Here is a 22,406-nt window from a genome sequence, read left to right on the forward strand (position 1 = left end):
CACTAATATCTGAAAACTCATTTTTATAAACATTTCACACAAAAAATATCATATTTGACAATATCTACAAAGCGCACTCACCTCTGCTGCCACCAACACAGTGTCACACCTCACAGGGCGGACAGGCTCACCTCGTGACGTCACTCCCGTGTGTTACTTGGTGGTTGGTAACTATCACACAACCACCTTGTTCAGCCTATTTAGTACCTGCATTTATCTAAGAACACTATATCCGAGCGATTACCAGGATTTTATGACCCCACCACCAAGTTTCAGAAAACACACATTTTATAATTATTTTAAAATCGCGATCACCAATTCCATATCATGCTTACAGTCATCTATCAACCTCGCTCGCAAGATCACCAAATCTAAGATCATTCATCTCAAAACTACTATGATCACTGAAAACACTTATTTTTAAACATTAGCACAAAAAATAGACATACACAAAAATACCACAACACTTCCCACCAACATCTAACAACGCAACATGGGCACTATAACATATCACTATCAAAAAAAATGTGTGGGCACCCACATCTTATACATTTCATCCTAGGTAAGACATGAGACATACACACCAATTCTAAGACATTTCACCTCCCAACAAGACATACACATCTTAACTGAACCTTTTGAAACCTATACTTGACATATTGGTATGAATGTTCATACATTTATGTTATATCACATTCCTCATCCACATCATCCTGAAAGCATCCTTCCTTATTCATTCAAGTATATCTCTAGAGCTGTTTTAACGACGGATCCATCCCGGCGTAGGAGCCAGAGCAGCCATCACCACTGCAACACCACACCTGCACTCTGACTCCTAATGTCACGATGGGCGATCGAATAAACTAACTCTAGAATATACCCGAATAACAAGTAAGAGATAATGTGAATAATGTGATATACAGCATAAGCTGACAGACATTCGCCATAACTATATCCGTACTGGGGCACAACGTATATGTAGATTAGGTATATATGTTGAAGTAATATGCCCAAGGCCAGTGTGCTATGTCTTATTGTATTATGTAGAATGTGAAGTATCTAACTGTATTATTTTTTTGTGATAGTAATGTGTACTATGCTGTGGCTCCTATTATAGGCATTGTAAATAAACATGTATTTGTATCTTATTTTTATGTATATTTAAAAATAATATTTTCAGCAAATATGGCTTAGACACGAATACTGTCTTAAATTTTAATGATCTTAGTATTTGTTCAATAGACAACGACAACATGAGTAATAAATAAATATTTTAACAATAACAGCTGTAAAAATATGTATTTCGCAATGAAACAAAATGCCATCAATGTAAATGCAACCTGTATTCTTGAAACAATAAGCCACAACAAATTAGCTAAAATCGTGAAGTGATATTACCAACCTAAGTAACACAATGAGAATGTGGCGTCGACAGCTTTCGTCGTCAAATAAAATAAAGATAAGATTTCGTTGGATTTTTAGCGATTCTTCACCAAGTTAACCAAAGTCAGTCGTCGCGAGGACTGTCTAACTTATTTCCATTGGGATTCATAATCTGTCCCCCGGTCGGCCACCAGTGTTGCTTGCCGCGTTACAATGCTGGTAGGTAGGACAGCAGGTGTAAGAAACGTGCCGAATGTCTTTACCGCCCGGGAATCGAACCGGGCCTCCGTGTGTGGCGGGAGCAGCCGCAGGCCACGGGCGCAGTGTGTCCTGTGTTGGTGTTGGTAGTGAGGTGAGTGCGCTTGAATGTTGTCAAATATGATTTTTTGGCTTAATAACAGTATTTATAAATGATTTTCTGATATTGGCTAGTTTTGAGGTAGTGAACATGGGTGATTGTGGTGTGAATCTTGAATTATATGTGTGTACAGATATGTTTCGATTGATGATCATGTACTAAGTCATTTCACGTATTAGGTTTGTGTTGTGCTTTTTTTATGTTGAAATGGGAGGTGAGATATAAATGTTTGAGACTCTATAAAAGAGATGTTAGATGTCATTAAACAGTTTCTGAAACAATTGTTTGTATTTGTTGTGTCAGTATTGATTTCAAAATGATATTTTGGAAGTGCTTCAGTGTTGTTTGGAAATGTTCAAAGGTGTTTATGTGAGTATTCAAATGATTTATGAGAGTGTTCGAAGTAATCTTGGGGTTGTTCTGTAGTGAGATGATAAAGGTTGTGGATGAGATATTGAGAAAAGGTGGTCTCAAATGATGTATGAGAGTGTTTTGAAGGTGTTCAAAGTAAAGTGAGGTGTGTGTGTGTGTGTGTGTACTCACCTAGTTGTACTCACCTAGTTGAGGTTGCGGGGGTCGAGTCCGAGCTCCTGGCCCCGCCTCTTCACTGATCGCTACTAGGTCACTCTCCCTGAGCCGTGAGCTTTATCATACCTCTGCTTAAAGCTATGTATGGATCCTGCCTCCACTACATCGCTTCCCAAACTATTCCACTTACTGACTACTCTGTGGCTGAAGAAATACTTCCTAACATCCCTGTGATTCATCTGTGTCTTCAGCTTCCAACTGTGTCCCCTTGTTACTGTGTCCAATCTCTTGTTACTGTGTCCACCTTGTCAATTCCTCTCAGTATTTTGTATGTCGTTATCATGTCCCCCCTATCTCTCCTGTCCTCCAGTGTCGTCAGGTTGATTTCCCTTAACCTTTCCTCGTAGGACATACCTCTTAGCTCTGGGACTAGTCTTGTTGCAAACCTTTGCACTTTCTCTAGTTTCTTCACGTGCTTGGCTACGTGTGGGTTCCAAACTGGTGCCGCATACTCCAATATGGGCCTAACGTACACGGTGTACAGGGTCCTGAATGATTCCTTATTAAGATGTCGGAATGCTGTTCCGAGGTTTGCCAGGCGCCCATATGCTGCAGCAGTTATTTGGTTGATGTGCGCTTCAGGATATGTGCCTGGTGTTATACTCACCCCAAGATCTTTTTCCTTGAGTGAGGTTTGTAGTCTCTGGCCCCCTAGACTGTACTCCGTCTGCGGTCTTCTTTGCCCTTCCCCAATCTTCATGACTTTGCACTTGGTGGGATTGAACTCCAGGAGCCAATTGCTGGACTAGGTCTGCAGCCTGTCCAGATCCCTTTGTAGTTCTGCCTGGTCTTCGATCGAGTGAATTCTTCTCATCAACTTCACGTCATCTGTGAGGTGGGTGTGTGTGTACTCACCTAATTGTGGTTGCAGGGGTCGAGACTCAGCTCCTGGCCCCGCCTCTTCACTGATCGCTACTGGATCCTCTCTCTCTCTGCTTCCTGAGCTTTGTCATACCTCTTCTTAAAACTATGTATGGTTCCTGCCTCCACTACTTCACTTGCTAGGCTATTCCACTTGCTGACAACTCTATGACTGAAGAAATACTTCCTAACGTCCCTGTGACTCGTCTGAGTCTTCAGCTTCCAGTTGTGACCCCTTGTCCCTGTGTCCCCTCTCTGGAACATCCTATCTCTGTCCACCTTATCTATTCCCCGCAGTATCTTGTATGTCGTTATCATGTCTCCCCTGACCCTTCTGTCCTCCAGTGTCGTCAGTCCGATTTCCCTTAACCTTTCCTCGTACGACATTCCCTTGAGCTCTGGGACTAGCCTTGTTGCAAACCTTTGTACTTTCTCTAACTTCTTGACGTGCTTGACCAGGTGTGGGTTCCAGACTGGTGCTGCATACTCCAGTATGGGCCTAACATACACAGTGTACAGTGTCTTGAACGATTCCTTATTGAGGTATCGGAACGCTATTCTCAGGTTTGCCAGGCGCCCGTATGCTGCAGCGGTTATTTGGTTGATGTGTGCCTCCGGTGATGTACTCGGTGTTATGGTCACCCCAAGGTCTTTCTCCCTGAGTGAGGTCTGTAGTCTTTGTCCACCTAGCCTATATTCTGTCTGCGGTCTTCTTTGCCCCTCCCCAATCTTCATGACTTTGCATTTGGCTGGATTGAATTCGAGGAGCCAGTTACTGGACCACATGTCCAGCCTCTCCAGGTCTCTTTGCAGTCCTGCCTCATCCTCGTCCGATTTAATTCTTCTCATCAACTTCACGTCATCTGCGAACAGGGACACTTCAGAGTCTATTCCTTCCATCATGTCGTTCACATATATCAAAAATAGCACTGGTCCTAGAACTGACCCCTGTGGGACCCCGCTCGTAACAGGCGCCCACTGTGATACCTCTTCACGTACCATGACTCGTTGCTGCCTCCCTGTCAGGTATTCCCTTATCCATTGCAGTGCCCTTCCTTTTATGTGTGCCTGATCCTCCAGCTTCTGCACTAATCTCTTGTGGGGAACTGTGTCAAAGACCTTCCTGCAGTCTAGGAAAACGCAATCTACCCAACCCTCTCTCTCGTGTCTTACTTCTGTTACCTTGTCATAAAACTCCAGGAGGTTTGTGATACAAGATTTGCCTTCCATGAACCCATGCTGGTTTTCATTTATAATCTTGTTCCTTTCCAGGTGTTCGACCACTCTCCTCCTGATAATCTTCTCCATGACTTTGCACACAATACATGTCAGAGACACAGGTCTGTAGTTTAGTGCCTCGTTTCTGTTTCCTTTCTTAAATATGGGGACTACATTAGCTGTCTTCCATTTCTCAGGTAGTTGCCCAGTTTCAAGGGATGTGTTGAAGATTGTGGTTAGAGGCACACACAGCATCTCTGCTCCTTCTCTAAGGACCCATGGGGAGATGTTGTCCGGTCCCATCGCCTTTGAGGTGTCAAGGTCACTTAAGAGCTTCTTCACCTCCTCCTCAGTTGTTCGTATGTCATCCAACACTTGTTGGTATATTCCCTCTTGATGTTCCCTTCTGTGCTGTCTTCCCACAGCCCTTCCTGTCTCTACTGTAAAAACTTCCTTAAATCTCCTGTTCAGCTCCTCACATACCTCCTGATCATTTCTTGTGAGTTCTCCACCTTCTGTCCTTAATCTGATCACCTGGTCTTTGACTGTTGTCTTCCTCCTGATGTGGCTATACAACAGTTTCGGGTCAGTCTTGATTCTCGATGCTATGTCATTTTCATACTGTCGCTGGGCCTCCCTCCTTACCTGTGCGTACTCATTCCTGGCTCTGCGACTGATCTCCCTATTTTCGTGTGTTCTCTGCCTTCTGTACTTTTTCCATTCTCTATTGCACTTTGTTTTTGCCTCCTTACACCGTCGGGTAAACCAGGGGCTTGTTCTGGTCTTCCCGTTGTTACTGTTGCCCTTGGGAATGAACCTTTCCACTGCCTCCTTGCATTTTGTTGCTACATATTCCATCATTTCATTTACTGGCTTTCCTGCCAGTTCTCTGTCCCACTGGACCTCCCGCATGAAGTTCTTCAACCCTATGTAGTCCCCTCTTTTATAGTCAGGCTTTTCCCATTCTACTCCTGTTATTCTCTCCACTTGCAGCTCTACTATGTATTCAAAGCACAGAACCACGTGGTCGCTAGCTCCTAGGGGACTCTCATACTTGATATCCTCAATGTCTGAGCTGCCCAGGGTGAACACAAGGTCCAATCTTGCTGGTTCATCCTCCCCTCTCACTCTGGTAGTGTCCTTAACATGTTGGTGCATGAGGTTTTCCAGCACCACGTCCAACATCCTGGCTCTCCATGTTTCGGGACCCCCATGTGGCTCCAGGTTTTCCCAGTCAATCTCCCTGTGGTTGAAATCCCCCATAACCAGCAACTTTGCTCTGCTGGAGTGAGCTCTTCTTGCCACCTCAGCAAGTGTGTCCACCATTGCTCTGTTGCTCTCTTCATATTCCTCTCTTGGCCTCCTGCAGTTCTGTGGTGGATTATACATCACTGCAATGACCACTTTGTGTTCCCCAGACTGAAGTGTACCTGCTATGTAGTCTCTTTCTCCTGTCTCATCTATTCCTTCCATTTTCTCGAATTTCCATCTGTTTTTTACGAGCAGAGCAACCCCACCTCCCCCCCTACCCCTTCTATCTTTCCTCATGATCTGGTATCCTTGTGGGAAGATTGCATCTGTTATTGTCTCCATGAGTTTTGTTTCTGTAACTGCTATGATGTCTGGGGACTTCTCATTGATTCTTTCTTGCCATTCCTCATGTTTATTCGTTAATCCATCTGCATTTGTGTACCAAACCTTCAACTTCTGTTCTAATACTGTAACTGTGGTGCAGGGGGTGGAAACAGAGGGATCGGTGTGTGATGGTTGGTTTGGAATGTTCAGTTGCCTTGGGGGTGTCGTGGCTGGAGTCCTTCTGCAGGTGTTTCTGGGGGGTGCGCTTGTCCTTCCATTTGATCCTGGGTTATTCTGCTCTCCTTTTTCATTTCCTCCCATTTCTCCTTTCGTTTTTGAACTCTCTCTTTCATTGTCTTCCTTTCGTCCTGTGTTCTGTCTCGGTCGAGGTACACACTCCGGAACTCCTGCTTGCCTCTCAGCCGTGCTTTCTCCTGCAGGATCATGGTTCGGGTTGATTCTGCCTTGAAAATTACTTTGAGAGGCCGATTCCTTTTCTTTGTGAACCACCCAATTCTCCGAAAATTTGCCACCTGGGTCATGTCCCCCTCGCCTATCACCTTCATGATGTCTTCAATCGCTTTTTTCTCCTCCTGCTTTCTTTCATCATAAGTTTCCCCTTTAGCTTCGTCTAGCCCATAGACAAACACGGATCTCTCCCTTTCCACCTCCCACTGTGACTCCCATTGCATCCTCTGATGTGTTTTAGTTCCTTCCCGTGGAGTGTTCCTTCCTTCAGTCCCTTCCCTCGTTATGGCCCCTATGCTTCTTGGTTTATCCTTCCTGCTCACTTGCTCCTGGCCCCCACAGGTATCTGGTAAGGTCCTTGCACATGTCCTAGTTCCATCAATGTCTTCCAACCTCTCTTTCTGTCCTAGAGTGCTCCCTGTCTTTGTTTTGGCCCCATGTGGGTTTGACAGGACCTCTGCATACAGTTTAGTTTCCATGCTTCCTTCGGACCTGTTGTCTGTGTTCGATGTAGCCATTGCCGATGCTACTTCTGTAATATCTTTGTCTCTGTGCTGTTTCAGATGTCTCAGCTCCTCTTCTAATCTCTCTATCTTGATTTCTGCTGCTGTGGCCTGTTGCTTCCACCTTCTGCATTCTGCTGCTAACCTCTCTTCCATCTTCCTTTCCAGCTCATCTAGTCTCCTTCCCCAGTCTTCCTCCCTTTTTTTGAGCTCTATCTCCCATTCCTCCCTCTCAGATTCGTCCTTGGAGCCCCTTGTCCTCATCCTGGTTAGGGGGAGGGGAATAGACGGTTAGGAGAGGGGATGGATGGTTGTGGGGGAGGGGGAGGATGGTTATTGGAGGGGCAGAGATAGTTGGGGGAGGGAGTTAGATGGTTTGGGGGAGGGAGTTAGATGGTTTGGGGGAGAGAGGGGATGGATGGTTATGGGGGAGGGGGAGGATGGTTATTGGAGGGAGGGAGGTTGTTGGGCGGGGGTTAGACGGTTTGGGGAGGGGTTAGGTGGTTTGGGGGAGGGGTAGGTGGCTAAGGCTAAGGTGTCAAGTGGCGGAGGGTGTGTGTGTGTGTGGTGTGTGTGTGTGTGTGTGTGTGTGTACTCACCTAATTGTACTCACCGAATTGTGGTTGCAGGGGTCGAGACTCAGCTCCTGGCCCCGCCTCTTCACTGATCGCTACTAGGTCCTCTCTCTCTCTCTGCTTCCTGAGCTTTATCATACCTCTTCTTAAAACTATGTATGGTTCCTGCCTCCACTACTTCACTTGCTAGGCTATTCCACTTCCTGACGAAATACTTCCTAACGTCCCTGTGAGTCGTCTGAGTCTTCAGCTTCCAGTTGTGACCCCTTGTTCCTGTGTCCCCTCTCTGGAACATCCTATCTCTGTCCACCTTATCTATTCCCCGCAGTATTTTGTATGTCGTTATCATGTCTCCCCTGACCCTTCTGTCCTCCAGTGTCGTCAGTCCGATTTCCCTCAACCTTTCCTCGTACGACATTCCCCTGAGCTCTGGGACTAGCCTTGTTGCAAACCTTTGTACTTTCTCTAACTTCTTGATGTGCTTGACCAGGTGTGGGTTCCAGACTGGTGCTGCATACTCCGTGTGTGTGTGTGTGTGTGTGTGTGTGTGTGTGTGTGTGTATGTGTGTGTGTGTGAATGTGTGTGTGTGAATGTGTGTGTGTGTGTGTGTGTGTGTGTGTGTGTGTGTGTGTGTGTGTGTGTGTGTGTGTGTGTGTGTGTGTGTGTGTGTGTGTGTATGTGTATGTGTGTGTGTGTTTGTGTGTTTACGTATGTGTGTATGTATGTGTGTGTATGTGTGTATGTGTGTGTATGTGTGTGTGTGTGAGTGTCTACCCTTGTGTGTGTGTGCTTGTGTGTGAGGGAGGGAGGGTTAGGGGGGGGGGTTGAGAGGTCCGTCGTGTAGGCACAAATTTAGTCTCATTTATCTTTCCCAATTATGCTACTCTCTCCACTTATTGCCCTTTCTGGATTTACGTGTTAATTGTTGCTGGTTATTATCATTTTCCTTGTTCACATTGAGAGAGGACTTCCTAGCTTCCTAAGTATTCTTACTGCTAATAACTACCGGTAGTAACACTGCCTGTGTGCGTGTGTGCGTGTGCGTGCGTGTGTGTGTGTGTGTGTGTGTGTGTGTGTGTGTGTGTGTGTGTGTGTGTGTGTGTGTGTGTGTGTGTGTGTGTGTGTGTGTGAGAGTCTTGTGCGGTGTAATGACTGGCCGCAACTTCTTGTGACCTGACTAAACCCTCCTGGGACCCCCTAGCACCGTCTTACCATGTTGCCCTTAAAAGCTTGTCCCACCTACCTTCTCACACTCGTCAACACTATATTCTCTATGTCTATGCTATTTCTATTCTAATTCTGGTAATAGCTTGCAGGAGTGAGTGACCAGTATCAAACAGTATACAAGGCCAGCCAGGGCCGTCAACATGCAAACCACAACTAGGCGAATAAACTTGCGGTTGACAGTTGCCAGCTGCTGATGACGTAGTCGTACGTAGGCCTTAAATCCCTATTTTTGGAGATCCTTCACCCGTGATGATTATAACCATATATTCCGCTTCCTCACTTCACTCTTCACTGATGGTAGTATACACTTCACATTATATACACTTCACTTCATATGTATAATGGCACACAACTTGTCGTATACGGGTGTGTGTGTGTGTGTGTGTGTGTGTGTGTGTGTGTGTGTGTGTGTGTGTGTGTGTGTGTGTGTGTGTGTGTGTGTGTGTGTGTGTGTGTTAGGTGGTAATAGAGTTTTGTGAATATCTTGGTTACAGTGATTTTAGTGGATTTGAGATGGGTGATGAGATGCATTTGTGGATGTGAAATGTGATTTTTGAGTGTGTTCAGAAGAGGTGTGTTGGGAGATGGGTGAGTGGATGTGAAGAAATGCGGGTGAGATGGAGAGGGGTATGGGGAGGGTTGTATTAGAAATTTAATGAAATATGGGGAGATTTTACTGAAAATAAAGGTAATGTGTGAATATTTTAAAAAGAAATTATAGAATTGAAAAGTTATGATATATTGGAAAAGAATGGAGGGTGTTGAAACATGTCGCAATAGTTGGGTAGTGAGATTAGTTGATACGAGTATAATATCAATTTATGTGGATACAAGGACATGGGTATGGAGAGGATTTTATTAGAATTTTAGTAATGTAAAGAGGAATGTGTATTACATTTAAGATTCAGTAAAAAGAAGGGGAAAAAATTGTGAATAAATTGGTAATTGATGAGGGTTGTGGGTAATGTAGTCGAACTAGAGATACCAAAAAAGATGATATAAGTGGGTTGTTTTTGTGACTTTCTGATGAAATTAGTTAAAACGAGAAAAAAAATTGTGGGTTGTGGGGTGTTGGTGGTTGTGGGTGTTGTTGTCGAACTAGTGATGTCGAAAAAGTGGTTTTAAATTGTGGGTTGTTGATGTGACTTTTTCTGATGAAATTAGTTAAAACGAGAAAAAAATTGTGGGTTGTGGGTGTTGTTGTCGAACTAGAGATACCGAAAAAAGTGATTATAAGTTGTGGGTAGTTGTTGTGGGGGTGTGGGTGATGTGGGATGTGGGTGTTGTGGGATGTGGGTGTTGTGGGTTGTGGGTGTTGTTGTCGAACTAGAGATGCTGAAAAGTGGTTATAAGTTGTGGGTTGTTGATGCGACTTTCTGATGAAATTAGTTAAAACGAGAAAAAATTGTGGGGTGTGGGTGTTGTGGGTGATGTGGGATGTGGGTGTTGTGGGTGTTGTGGGATGTGGGTGTTGTGGGTTGTGGGTGTTGTGGGGTGTGGGTGATGTGGGTTGTGGGTGTTGTGGGTGTTGTCGAACTAGAGATACCGAAAAAGTGGTTATAAGTTGTGGGTTGTTGTGCCTTTTTCAGATAAAATTAGTTAAAACGAGAAAAAATTGTGGGTTGTGGGTGTTGTGGGATGTGGGTGTTGTGGGTTGTGGGTGTTGTGGGATGTGGGTGTTGTGGGATGTGGGTGTTGTTGTCGAACTAGAGATGCTGAAAAGTGATTGTAAGTTGGTTGTTGTGACTTTTTCTGATGAAATTAGTTAAAACGAGAAAAAAAATTGTGGGTTGTGGGTGATGTGGGTTGTGGGTGATGTGGGTTGTGGGTGATGTGGGTTGTGGGTGTTGTGGGATGTGGGTGTTGTTGTTGTCGAACTAGAGATACCGAAAAAGATGTTATAAGTGGGTTGTTGTTGTGACTTTTTCTGATGAAATTAGTTAAAACGAGAAAAAATTGTGGGGTGTGGGTGTTGTGGGTTGTGGGTGTTGTCGAACTAGAGTTGTTGAAAAGTGATTATAAGTTGTGGGTTGTTGTTGTTGTGACTTTCTGATGAAATTAGTTAAAACGAGAAAAATTGGGGGTTATGAGTGAAAATTGTGAGGTGTTGGAGTGTGAGGGTTCGGGAGGGTGGGGGAGGAGGAGAGAGAAAAGGTTACTTCGTGGGGAGTGACCCGAGATGAAATAGTTAAAACGAGAAAAATGTCTAGACTTGTGTTGTATTTTGTAAAGAAATTGTGGATTGTTGTGGGTATTAACGAAAAAAATGTGAAATTATTTGGATTATCCTGGGTTAAGAGTGAAAATGTTTTCCCTATGTTGTATATGAAATGTGTAATACTGAGATTGGGGAAGTCGACAAGATTCAGCCTGTATGTGTGAGGTCATCACGTGACGTCACTGACCGCCGAGTAAACACAGGTGGGGTGACGTCACACTTGTTTAGACCTGTAGTAAGAGAAAGTACCATGCCCCATAGGAGGAGTTCATTTGAATGCTTACCCTGAGAGGGGGGAATCCAAAAACTTGATCCGAGGAGATGGAGTCTTGGTATTATCGAGAAAAAAAACATGATCCGAGGAGATGGAGTGTTTCGTATTATCCAGAAAAAAAAAATTGAAAAAATTTGGGATGGGGGTGAAAGTGAGGGGAATCCAAAAAACTTGATCCAAGGAAGTATAGTCTTTGTATTATCGAGAAAAAACTTGATCCAAGGAGATGGAGACTGATTTCGAGAAAAAACTTGATCCAAGGAGATGGAGTCTTTGTATTATCGAGAAAAAAAATTGGGATGCAAGTGGGAGTTCATTTTGAATGTTTATACCCAGAGGGGGAATCCAAAAAACTTGATCCGAGGAGATGGAGGAGAAATACTTGGACAGAGGGTAGAAGTGGATGGTGGGGGAAATCTTTGTATTATTGATATCGAGAAAACCTTGATCCAAGGAATTGGAGTCTTTGTATTATCGAGAAAAAAAATTGGGAGGCAAGTGGGAGTTCATTTGAATGCTTACCCCCAGAGGGGGGAACCCAAAAATTTGATCCGAGGAATTGGAGTCTTTGTATTATCGAGAAAAAAAAATCGAAAAAATTTGGGGTGGGGGTGAAAGTGGGAGGGGGAACCTCAAAAATTTGATCCGAGATCATAAGAAAATGAAATTCAAAAAAAATTTGAAAATCGGAAAAAAAAAAATCGAGGGGCGGGGGCGATCCGGACGATGCTGCAGAAGGCACAGCAGAAGGCGCGGCGCGGGGCGCGAGGGCGGGTCGGCGCGAGGGCGGGGGCGGGTGGGGGGCATGGGGGCGTGGGTGGGGCACGAGGGGGGCGGGGGGGGGTCACGGGGGCGCGGGCGTGGGGGCGCAGGTGGGGGGTCGTGGGGGCGCGGGGGGCGCGGGGGCGCAGGGGGGGGTCGTGGGTGGGGTTAAGGTCATTAGCATATAGGTGTGAAAAAGGTCATTAGCACATAGGTGTGAAAAGGAGCCACTCAGCTGCAGCCCTTTCAGGAGGAGCCATACTGTGGGAGCCATACTGTGGGAGCCACTCTGTAGAATGAGCCACTGAGCCGCCTTCATCACTACTTATATGTACAAGATATACAGGCCTAGGTGACATCAATGACACTACTATATAGAAAGCCGCTTGTTCTGCAGAGCATTTCGGGCAAATTCGGTCAGTTTCCCAGGATGCGACCCACACCAGTCAACTAACACCCAGGTACCCATTATTACTGACGGGTGAACATGGACAACCGGTGTAAGGAAAAACACCCAATGTTTCCACCCCTTTGCCGGGAATCGAACCCGGACCCTCACCGTATGAAGCAAGAGCTTTTGCCACCGGGCCATGGGGCACCGTGCGGCCGGCAGTAACAGACTGGTTGATTAGGCCCTGATCCACCGACAGGCTCGGTCATGGAACGGGCCGTGGGTGGGTGCTGACTCCCGGAACACCCTTCAGGTAGGTAGGCTGACACCCACCTCCCCAAGCATGCATGCATGCATGTGGTCGAACACGTACGATAACACAAACAACCACCTAAGTACATCGGCAAGTGCCTATGACAGATGGTAATTAACAGGAGAGCGAATGGAGTTTATATGTAAGGAACTTTCAATTGCTGCATCAGAGGCCATATAAAGGCGGAAGGACTGACACGGAATCTGTTTAGCTGAGTTTCTTAAATGGGCATAAAAAGCTAGATACAACAGGCGTGATCTACAGACTTCCAAACCTGGACAGTGAGCACATTAAACTTTGGGAGAAATGCCTAGTGCATCTTGATATGAAAATGCAGTTTTAACAAGAGATTTTAACTTCAGCCAAATTGATGATCAATCTGAAAATAGTCTAGCGACTCTAGAAATAGTCCAGGAACGCTTCTTAAAACAGCATGTGTCAGAACCAACTAGATGAAATTACCCGCTTGATTTGGTTCTGGGAAAACAAGGACTAATAAACAATCATGAGATTAATAAAGAGCCTAGAGAAAGCTATCACAAATCACTTGTTTCAACATCTTCGGTGCCGGGACTATGTTTCAATCAACAGTGTCTGACTGTAGGTGAACCCTGTCACTAGTGACTGATCTTGTATAATTTATTCTTATCCTAACCTATATTAATTACCGATTTCTGGACTTTTTTTTATCCTCTTGTGTAAAAAGCAGATGATACAAGTCTTAAAATTGTACACATTTCTTTGTCACATACAAAGCTGACGAGTTACAATTCCACTACTTTCCCAAACGTTATTCTTATATATCTGAAAGAACGCCCCCCCCCCCTTTGGTTAGTTATTCCCTCGCAAGAGAAAAAGAATCACATGGAATATCTGCAGTGTTTTGTTCTTTATGCACTAACATGCGTGCATATTAAGAACTCAGAATATTACAATCAAATATCAATAGCTTCCTTTTTACCGAAAACACAAAAATCTTAAACGTTGACCTATACCTCAGAATACTTATATTTTTTATCAGTAAATTATCAATACACAACTTAATACTCACACAATGCCTTTAGGAGTCTCTAGTTTCCAGATGCGAGTAATAAAAGCCAATACAAATAAGAACACGGACATGCCATCCAGTCGCAAGCTGAGCTCCAAGGGAGGGGCGGCAGCGGCAGACTTGGCAGCATTTTTAGATTTTTGACGTGCGGAGGACTTTTGTGTTACGGAGGGTTTGGTGGTGGATTCTGTGGTCCTGGTGGTGGAGGGAGTGGTTGTGGTGGTGGAGGGAGTGGTTGTGGTGGGGGAGGGAGTGGTGAGAGAATCTTCTGGGGCTGTTTCTGGTGGTGGTGTGTCTGGGGCAGACTCTCCATCACCCTGCAAAACAAAAAATAAAAATAAAACAAAAACCTGCACAACAAATTACAGTAAAGTTAAAATTTAACATTTGTAAACATTATCAATAATATTATAACCAAAGGTATGCCGTTTTCAACTTTTCTATATTCAAACTCAAAATTTTATTTTAGTTCATTATATACAAAACCATTGATTAAACGTGTCCCATTATTTCTACAGGAAAAAAAAAAAACAGCTAAATTCGTAACGAAATACTATGTATTGGCAAAACTGCACCAGACCACAATTAATGGCACAATTTCCACCTCAATGTTGAAACAAGTTTAATCTTTAACTTGTAAATACCGGTTAGGTTAGGTAAGGTAAGGTAAGGTACGTCAGGAAACGGGATACAACGCGGGTCTTAGTCAAATGACGATCCACCGTTTGTTTTTGGTTATCTGACCGAGGCCTTTCGCTGGCTTACCGGTCCACCCCTTGAAAAATTATGGTCATAGTTATAACCATTTTACATCTTGTAACTACCAATATCAAAGGTATTGAAGGATGAACCATGGTTAAATATTTTTACTTTGAATTTATATACAAATTAATTGTAAACCTGTTACAAATGTGTATTTGATAAATACAGTAAATAGTTAATTTGCAGTCATTTATGACGCACTGATGAATAAACGCCTTAAAATAAAAATATTTCATATATTCCTTGCTGCTCCCAGCTAAAGTGAAAGGCAGTGAAGTGCACGAGAAAGAGCATCTTAACTGAGAGGGTGGTTAAAACACCGAGTGTACCATAACTACCAAAGGTAAACACATTGCTTAACTCAAGTCTCAATCACTGCTTCTGAAGTATACACAATTTAGTAGTAGTGTGGTGTTTTATTGTGGAGGGTTGCAGTGTGTGGTGCAGTGTTGTGGAGGATTGAACAGTGGTGGTGGCATGTTGTGGAGGTACATACTGTGGGTAGTTTTTGAAAAATGAAGAACGTTTTGTGGTGATATGTCAGCGCTCTTTGCAATAAAAAAAATAAAAACGTCACTAGCACGATTAAAATGCAAGACAAATACAATCACACGAAGTTATAATACCGAGTATCAGTTAAAAATTGTTACATATCAAAAGACTCTTAGACCCCAACAGACACAGGTAATCATAAAAACCACGAGAAAAGCAGAAAGGGCCTAAACCGTGGGTAAACATTTAAAACTGTGCTGCACAGTCAGGTGAATGCTATATGCTACGCAGAAGGGAACAAGAACACCTCAACACCGGTTGAGACAAGAGTGCAAGATGCTCAATTGAAAGAAATTTGCCCTAAATTGACTATTCCTGCTGAAGGTCATACACCCACGTCCTGCTGAACCCTATATAACTTAATTCTCGTCTGTAGGGATTGCCACTTTTCTCAAGAGCCTCTCAACCAACCATTGGGCTACCAGAAGATGCTATAGAGGCGGACAGACAAGGCTGGTGGTTGCCTGGATAGGTGACAAGGCCACCAGCAGAATGTCTGAAGGCTGGGCAGGACGAGGCACTGATGAAGAGGAAGCGCTCTGTCAGACCTAGGACTGTCCCACAGCTGCTGGGTTCCTGTGGACAGAAGCAATGTAATCATTGCACTGCTAACCTCGCCTCTGGCAGGACACAGGCTGACACACCTTTGCAGTCTCCCTACGATCCCAGTTGGGGAGGGGAACTTTTACCTCCTGCAATCGTCATTATTGCTCTTCCATCATGCATTATTCAAATCGTTTGAAGAGCAAGCCTAATCGTGAGACAGTAAATGATGCATCCAAATTAGCACTTGCGAGTCTTTCGCTCAACGATGCATTCACTGTCGTCTGTAATGACACTATTGAAGCTACAACTACTCTCAAAGAACGTGGCTTCCAGTTTATGTCTTCTCCAGCACTGAGGGCAAAGAGATCTATCTTCGTTAAACGACTGGCCAAACTTACAACAACCCAATCAATCTATCGACGAACTCAAGACCTCAATGGATCAGAATTTTTGGGTCACTGTGGACTACATCACCAAAATTTCAAATGTCCCTTCAATGCTAAAGATTACCTTCAGTGACGTTACCATGGCAGCCCAAGTTCTTACTGATGGAATGGCAGTCTTTTACTGCTACATAAATCCAAGCCATACTGAAGCTGAGCGATTTCAACACGTCACGCCCTGTTGGAGCCGCTACTCCTACCTGCATCTCTCCAAGGACTGTCCTATCAAGGATAAGAAATTCTGCTCGACTTAAGGCTGTGAATGGCATGACTTCAAGGCTTGCACCACTACCTTTCCTCCAAAATGCCTGAACTGTAAGAGTGAACATCGCACTCTTGCTGCTAAGTGCCCTATGAGGAAAAATAATTATCAAGAAAAACCAAGAGGAGCAATAAGAAAACCTCTACCAAATCTTCAACGTATGCTTTTTCACAAAACTGCAAGCTGACACAGGGGCGTCGTAAGAGGGGGGGGGCGCCCCGGGTGATACCATTTAAGGGGTAACACCATAGAGCCTCTAAAGAAGGTAACATTAATGACCAAAACCATGCTGCAGCAACCTAAGAGAAAAATCCTTCGTTTCTATATAGCCTATTATAGGATTACAGAGTACAAATAGGCCTATATAGGGAAAATCATTGATTTTTATGATGTGATAGATGATTTTGCAGGATTGAAGGCAAGGAAATGAAATATCAGATTTTTTTTTTGAGACGTTACCTGTACTCAAGGTTAAATCGGAACTAGTGTTTTTCTTTATTTTTCAAGCTTTTTTTTTTCATTGTTGAAGATGAATAAATGTAGGATCTGTTGCCTATACTCAAAGTGGTATTTAAGTTCATATTTCCTCAATATTACTACGATTATTTATTTTATCATTAATAAAGTTCGGTTTATGGCCCTTAAACGTTCTCATTGCTAAACGTTAGTCACTGGGCATGCAGCAGTGATGCAACTGGAGTTTACTATCCCTATCCCCCCGCCCTTGGATTTCATGGGGGTGGCACCATAGATTCCGCCCCGGGTGACACCAACCCTAGCGATGCCTCTGCAGTGACACCACCAAAATTCTACAAGCCACTCAACCGAAGCCCTGCACCAGCAACTTACTCTCTTCACTACCTGAAGGCTCTCCGACAAAAAAACTATTATTGCATATTTGCTCACATGCAAAATGTAGCAGAACTTGGAACCTTTAACACATCAATGAACTCCTCAGACCCAATAACATGCCAAGTTTTACCTTCCATGAGTCTCCACCTTCAGCTGATATACTGAAGATTACTCAAAAAATTCAATGTACCTGGAGACTTTCCTCCAGAACCTGACAACTGCTCTTGCTCAAAACCTCCAACCAATGACAAGACTCCTATAGTGGAGGCGATCAAATTAATGAATTTTGAGACAACCCACTCAGAAATGTTCAAGAAATGGCAAAGTATTTTATTCACAGTGGTATATTACAGACCATTCTGGAAAAATACCCTGACTTTGCTCACTGTAAATAAAGCATTACGCATGCGTGTGTGCGTGTACTCGCCTCACCTAATTCACCTAATTGTGGTTGCAGGGGTCGAGACTCAGCTCCTGGCCCGGCCACTTCACTGTGTGTGTGTGTGTGTGTGTGTGTGTGTGTGTCTCGCTTAATATTTTTATTTATAACTCATTACAATTGTCACCAGATATGGACGTGTCAGTGGCTCATTACTTTGTAATTTGTCCATGATTGTAACCATGTATAGGAGTGTTGATGGTTCATTACCTTTGTAACTTGCCACGATTGTGACCAAATCTACCTGGAGTTCATTACCTTTGTAACTAGTTCATCTATCATAACTTTGGTGTCCAATCCCTGGACCCATTATGTACCTCTGTAATCTTTTGACTACCCCCCACAGGATGGGTATGGGGTGCAAAATAAAAGATATTAAACTAAAAAACTGACATACCACCAACTACTTCCACCACTACCACTGCTGACTAATTACAAACTTCGCCTCTAGTCTACTAACCTACTGAAGAAACACAACTACTCGAGGAAGAGGAAGAAGACATGGAAGGAGGAGGTTCTAGAAGACGAAGGATTTCCAACCTACCCAAAATGAAGAGGTTGACAAGATATAATTTTCTACACAACCGAATACAGTGAAGTAGTGTACTGCAAATAACTGTACTCCCAACTTAAAAAAAGAGCTCAAGTTTCCTGTATTCCTGAAGAACTATGTACAACTCAAGAACTACTTGGTTCCATTGTTCACAGCTCGAAATCAAGATTCAAAAAAATCAGAAATGGCTCCTCTACTGACATGACACTGCCTTTTTCCTGTGATGATCCTGCCTGCCTTGCCGTCCTTTTCTACATTACCAAGATATATATACTCAAGACTAGTCAGCACACTCAGCAAATGTCGTATAAATATTCTACACTCTTCTACATCTGCCCTATAATGCTCTGAGACTGGGTTTAGCCCCGGCTCTTTTTCTACGACTCGAGACGTTCCTCTCCAGAGCTATTCTTCGTCTATCCCCACTTCCCCGCTCACCCCTTGTGGGTCTAACCTGCGAGTCACTCATCCATTTGAAGCAACGGCTGCACAAGATCGGCCAGGATGCAGATGTACCCTCCTACTGGCCTCTGCAAAATCAGTTTTCTCTACATATACATAGTGCAGCAGATCTCTCCCTCTCGTGTACCACAGTTTTTGTAAATAGCTTTGTGGGGCATTGTTGAAGTCATCATATGCAACACGTTTTGGGTTGCCTTGTATTCGGTCCTCTGGTGAGAACGTACGGTTTTACGTCCAGGTAGGTAGGTAGGTGTCTGTACTCGCCTATTTGTGCCCTCCACTTCACTGATCACTACTAGGTCCTCTCTCTCCCTGCTCCATGATCTTTATCATACCTAGTCTTAAAGCTATGTATGGTTCCTGCCTCCACTACATCACTTGCCAGACTGTTCCACTTCTTGACAACTATGACTGAAGAAATACTTCCAAACATCCCTTTGGCTCGTCTGAGTCTTCAACTTCCAATTGTGACCCTTTGTTTGTGTCCCATCTCTGGAACATCTTGTCTCCGTCCACCTTATCTATTCTACGCAGTATTTTCTATGTCGGTTATCATGTCTTCCCTAACCCTCCTGTCCTCCAGTGTCGTCAGGCTGATTTCACTCAACCTTTCTTCGTAGGACATTCCCTTTAGCTCTGGAACTATCCTTGTTGCAAACATTTGCACTTTTTCTAATTTCTTAACGTGCTTGATCAGGTGTGGGTTCCAAACTGGTGCTGCACACTCCAGTATGGGCCTGATGTGCACGGTGTACAGTGTCGAACGATTTCTTACTGAGGTATCGGAACGCTATTCTCAGGTATGCCAGGCACCCACATGCTTCAACAGTTATCTGGTTGATGTGTGCTTCCAGAAACGTGCTTGGTGTTATACTTACCCCAAGATCTTTCTCTTTGAGCGAAATTTGCAGTCTTTGGCCACCGAGCCTATACTCTCTCTGCGGTCTTTGCCCTTCCCCGATCTTCATGACTTTGCATTTGGCGGGGTTAAATTCTAGGAGCCAGTTGCTGGACCACGAGTCCAGCCTGTCCAGGTCTTTCTGTAGTCCTGCCTGATCCTCATCTGATTTAATTCTCCTCATTAACTTCACATCTGCGAACAGGGGCACTTTTGAGTCTATCCATTCCATCATGTCATTCACATATGCCAAAAATAGCACTGGTCCTAGGACTGACCCCTGTGGGACCCCCCATTGCAGTGCCCTTCCTGTTATACATGCCTGAGCCTCTACCTTCTGCACTAATCTCTTGGGAGGAACTGTGTCGAAGGCCTTCTTGGAGTCCAAGAAAATGCAATCAACTCACCCCTCTCTCTCGTGTCTTACTTCTGTTATCTTGTCATAAAACTCCAGAAGGTTTGACACACAGGATTTACCCTCCATGAATCTGTGCTGGTTGTCGTTTATAATCTTCCTCCATTCCAGGTGCTCCACCACTCTCCTCCTGAGAATCTTCTCCATGACTTTGCATACCATACACGTCAGTGACACTGGTCTATAGTTTAGTGCCTCGTTTCTGTCTCCTTTCTTAAAAATGGGGACTACATTTGCCGTCTTCCATACCTCTGGTAGTTGTGGTTTCAAGGGATGTGTTGAAAATTGTGGTTAGTGGCACACACAGCATCTCTGCTCCCTCCCCAATGACCCACGGAGAGATGTTGTCCAGTCGCACCCCCTTTGAGATATCAAGGTCACTTAGCAGCTTTTTCCACCTCCTCAGTTGTGTGCATTTCATCCAACACTTGTTGGTATATCCCTTGTTGGTGCCCCCTCTATTCTGTCTTACCAGATTTTTTCCTGTCTCCACTGTAAATACTTTCTTAAATCTTGTGTTGAGCTCCTCACATACCTCTTTATAGTTTCTTGTGAGCTCCCCACCTTCTTTCCTCAGCGTGATTATCTGGTCTTTGACTGTTGTCTACCTCCTAATGTGCCTATACAGCACTTTCGGGCCAGACTTGACTTTCGATGCTATGTCGTTTTCGTACTGACACTGGGCCTCCTAGTAATGAGCCACTGATACGTCCACACCTGGTCACAATTGTAATGAGTTATAAATACAAATATTAAGTGGGTCATACACCCACACAAGCACGCACGCACACACATACACAAACGAGGGCACACGCATAGACACATGCACACCAGTGTACAAATATATGTATACACACAAGCACACACGCACATGCACACACACACGCACATGCACGCACGCGCACACACACACACGCACGCATTTACACACACACACACACACACACACACACACACACACACACACACCTTTGTAACTAGTCATAACTTTGGGGTCCAGTCCCTCGACCCATTATGTACCTCTGTAATCTTTTGACTACCACCCACAGGATGGGTATGGGGTGCTTAATAAAGATATTAAACTAACTGGGCCTCCTTCCTTATCTGTGCATATTCGTTTCTGGCTCTTCGACTAATCTCCTTATTTTTCTGGGTCCTTTGCCTTCTGTACTTTCTCCATTCTCTAGTACACTTAGTTTTGGCCTCCCTACACCTTCGGGTAAACCAAGGGCTCATTCTAGTCTTCCCATTATTTCCGTTTACTGTCTTTCCTACCAATTATCTGTCCCACCGAGACATCTGCAGGAAGTTCCTCATACCTGTGTAGTCTTCCCTTTTATAGTTTGGCTTTTCCCACTTAACTCCTGTTACCCTCTCCGCTTGTAACTATGCATTCAAAGATCAGAACCACATGATCACTAGCTCCAAGGGGCCTCTCATATGTGATGTCCTCAATGTCTGAGCTGCTCAGTGTGAACACGAGGCCCAGTCTTGTTGGTTCATCTTCCCCTCACTCTGGTAGTATCACTAACATGTTGGTGCATGAGGTTTCCCAGTACCACATCCACCATCTTGGCTCTCCATGTTTTGGGACCCCCATGTGGCTCCAGGATTTCCTAGTCAATCTCCCTGTGGTTGAAATCACTCACTTTGAGCGAGCTCTTCTGGCCACCTCAGCTAGTGTGTCCACCATTGCTCTGTTGCTTTTTTTGTATTCCTCTCTTGGCCTCCTGCAGTTCTGTGGTGGGTTATACATCACTGCAATGACTACCTTATGTTACTCAGACTGAATTGTAGCTGCTATGTAATCCCTTTCTCCAATCTCTTCCATTCCTTCCATTTCCTCAAATCCCCATCGGTTTTTAATGAGCAGTGCAACCCCCCCTCCCCCTCTGCTCCTATCTTTCCTCAGGATCTGATATCCGGGTGGGAAGATTGTGTCCGTTGTCTCGGAGTTTCGTTTCTGTGACTGCTATGATGTCTGGGGGATATCTCATTGATTCTTTTATGCCGCTCCTCACATTTGTTATTCTATCTGCATTCGTATACCAAACCTTCAACTTCTTTTCTAAAACTATGGTCTAGGGAGAATGGTGGGGTTGGGGGAGAAGGAGCCCTGGTGGGGGGCCTATGGAGGGTTGCAGTGGGGGTGGGGTTTGTGATGAGGGGTTGCTGTAGGGGTGGGGTTTGTGATGTAGGGGGTGGGGACAGAGGGAACAGTGTGGGTGTTTTGGTTTAGATTGTTCAGTTGCAATGGGGTTGTCATGGTTTAATTCCCTCTGTGGGTGTTTCTAGAGGGTGTATTTGCTCTTCCACCTGGGTTTGGGTTCTCCTGCTCAATGCCTCCCATTCCTCCTCTCGTCTTTGTACCCTCTCTTTCAGTTTTCTTTCTTCTCGTGTTCTGTCTCAATCGAGGTACACTCTCTGGTACTCTGGTTTGTCCCTTAGTCGTGCCT

At 44.4% G+C, this 22,406-nt stretch overlaps 1 protein-coding gene across 2 annotated transcripts in view; it reads right to left on the minus strand.

Moving 5' to 3' along the window:
- rt (Protein O-mannosyltransferase rt) overlaps positions 1-22,406 on the minus strand; it is a 177,102-nt gene that overhangs the window by 71,103 nt on the left and 83,593 nt on the right. For both annotated transcript variants that reach the window (XM_053775322.2, XM_053775319.2), the window contains one exon: positions 13,767-14,083. In XM_053775322.2, coding sequence (XP_053631297.2) covers positions 13,767-14,083 — 317 coding nt within the window. The remainder of the gene's footprint in view (positions 1-13,766; positions 14,084-22,406) is intronic.

Source organism: Cherax quadricarinatus, chromosome 1, assembly GCF_038502225.1.
Source record: "Cherax quadricarinatus isolate ZL_2023a chromosome 1, ASM3850222v1, whole genome shotgun sequence".
Classification (NCBI taxonomy): Eukaryota; Metazoa; Arthropoda; class Malacostraca; order Decapoda; family Parastacidae; genus Cherax; species Cherax quadricarinatus.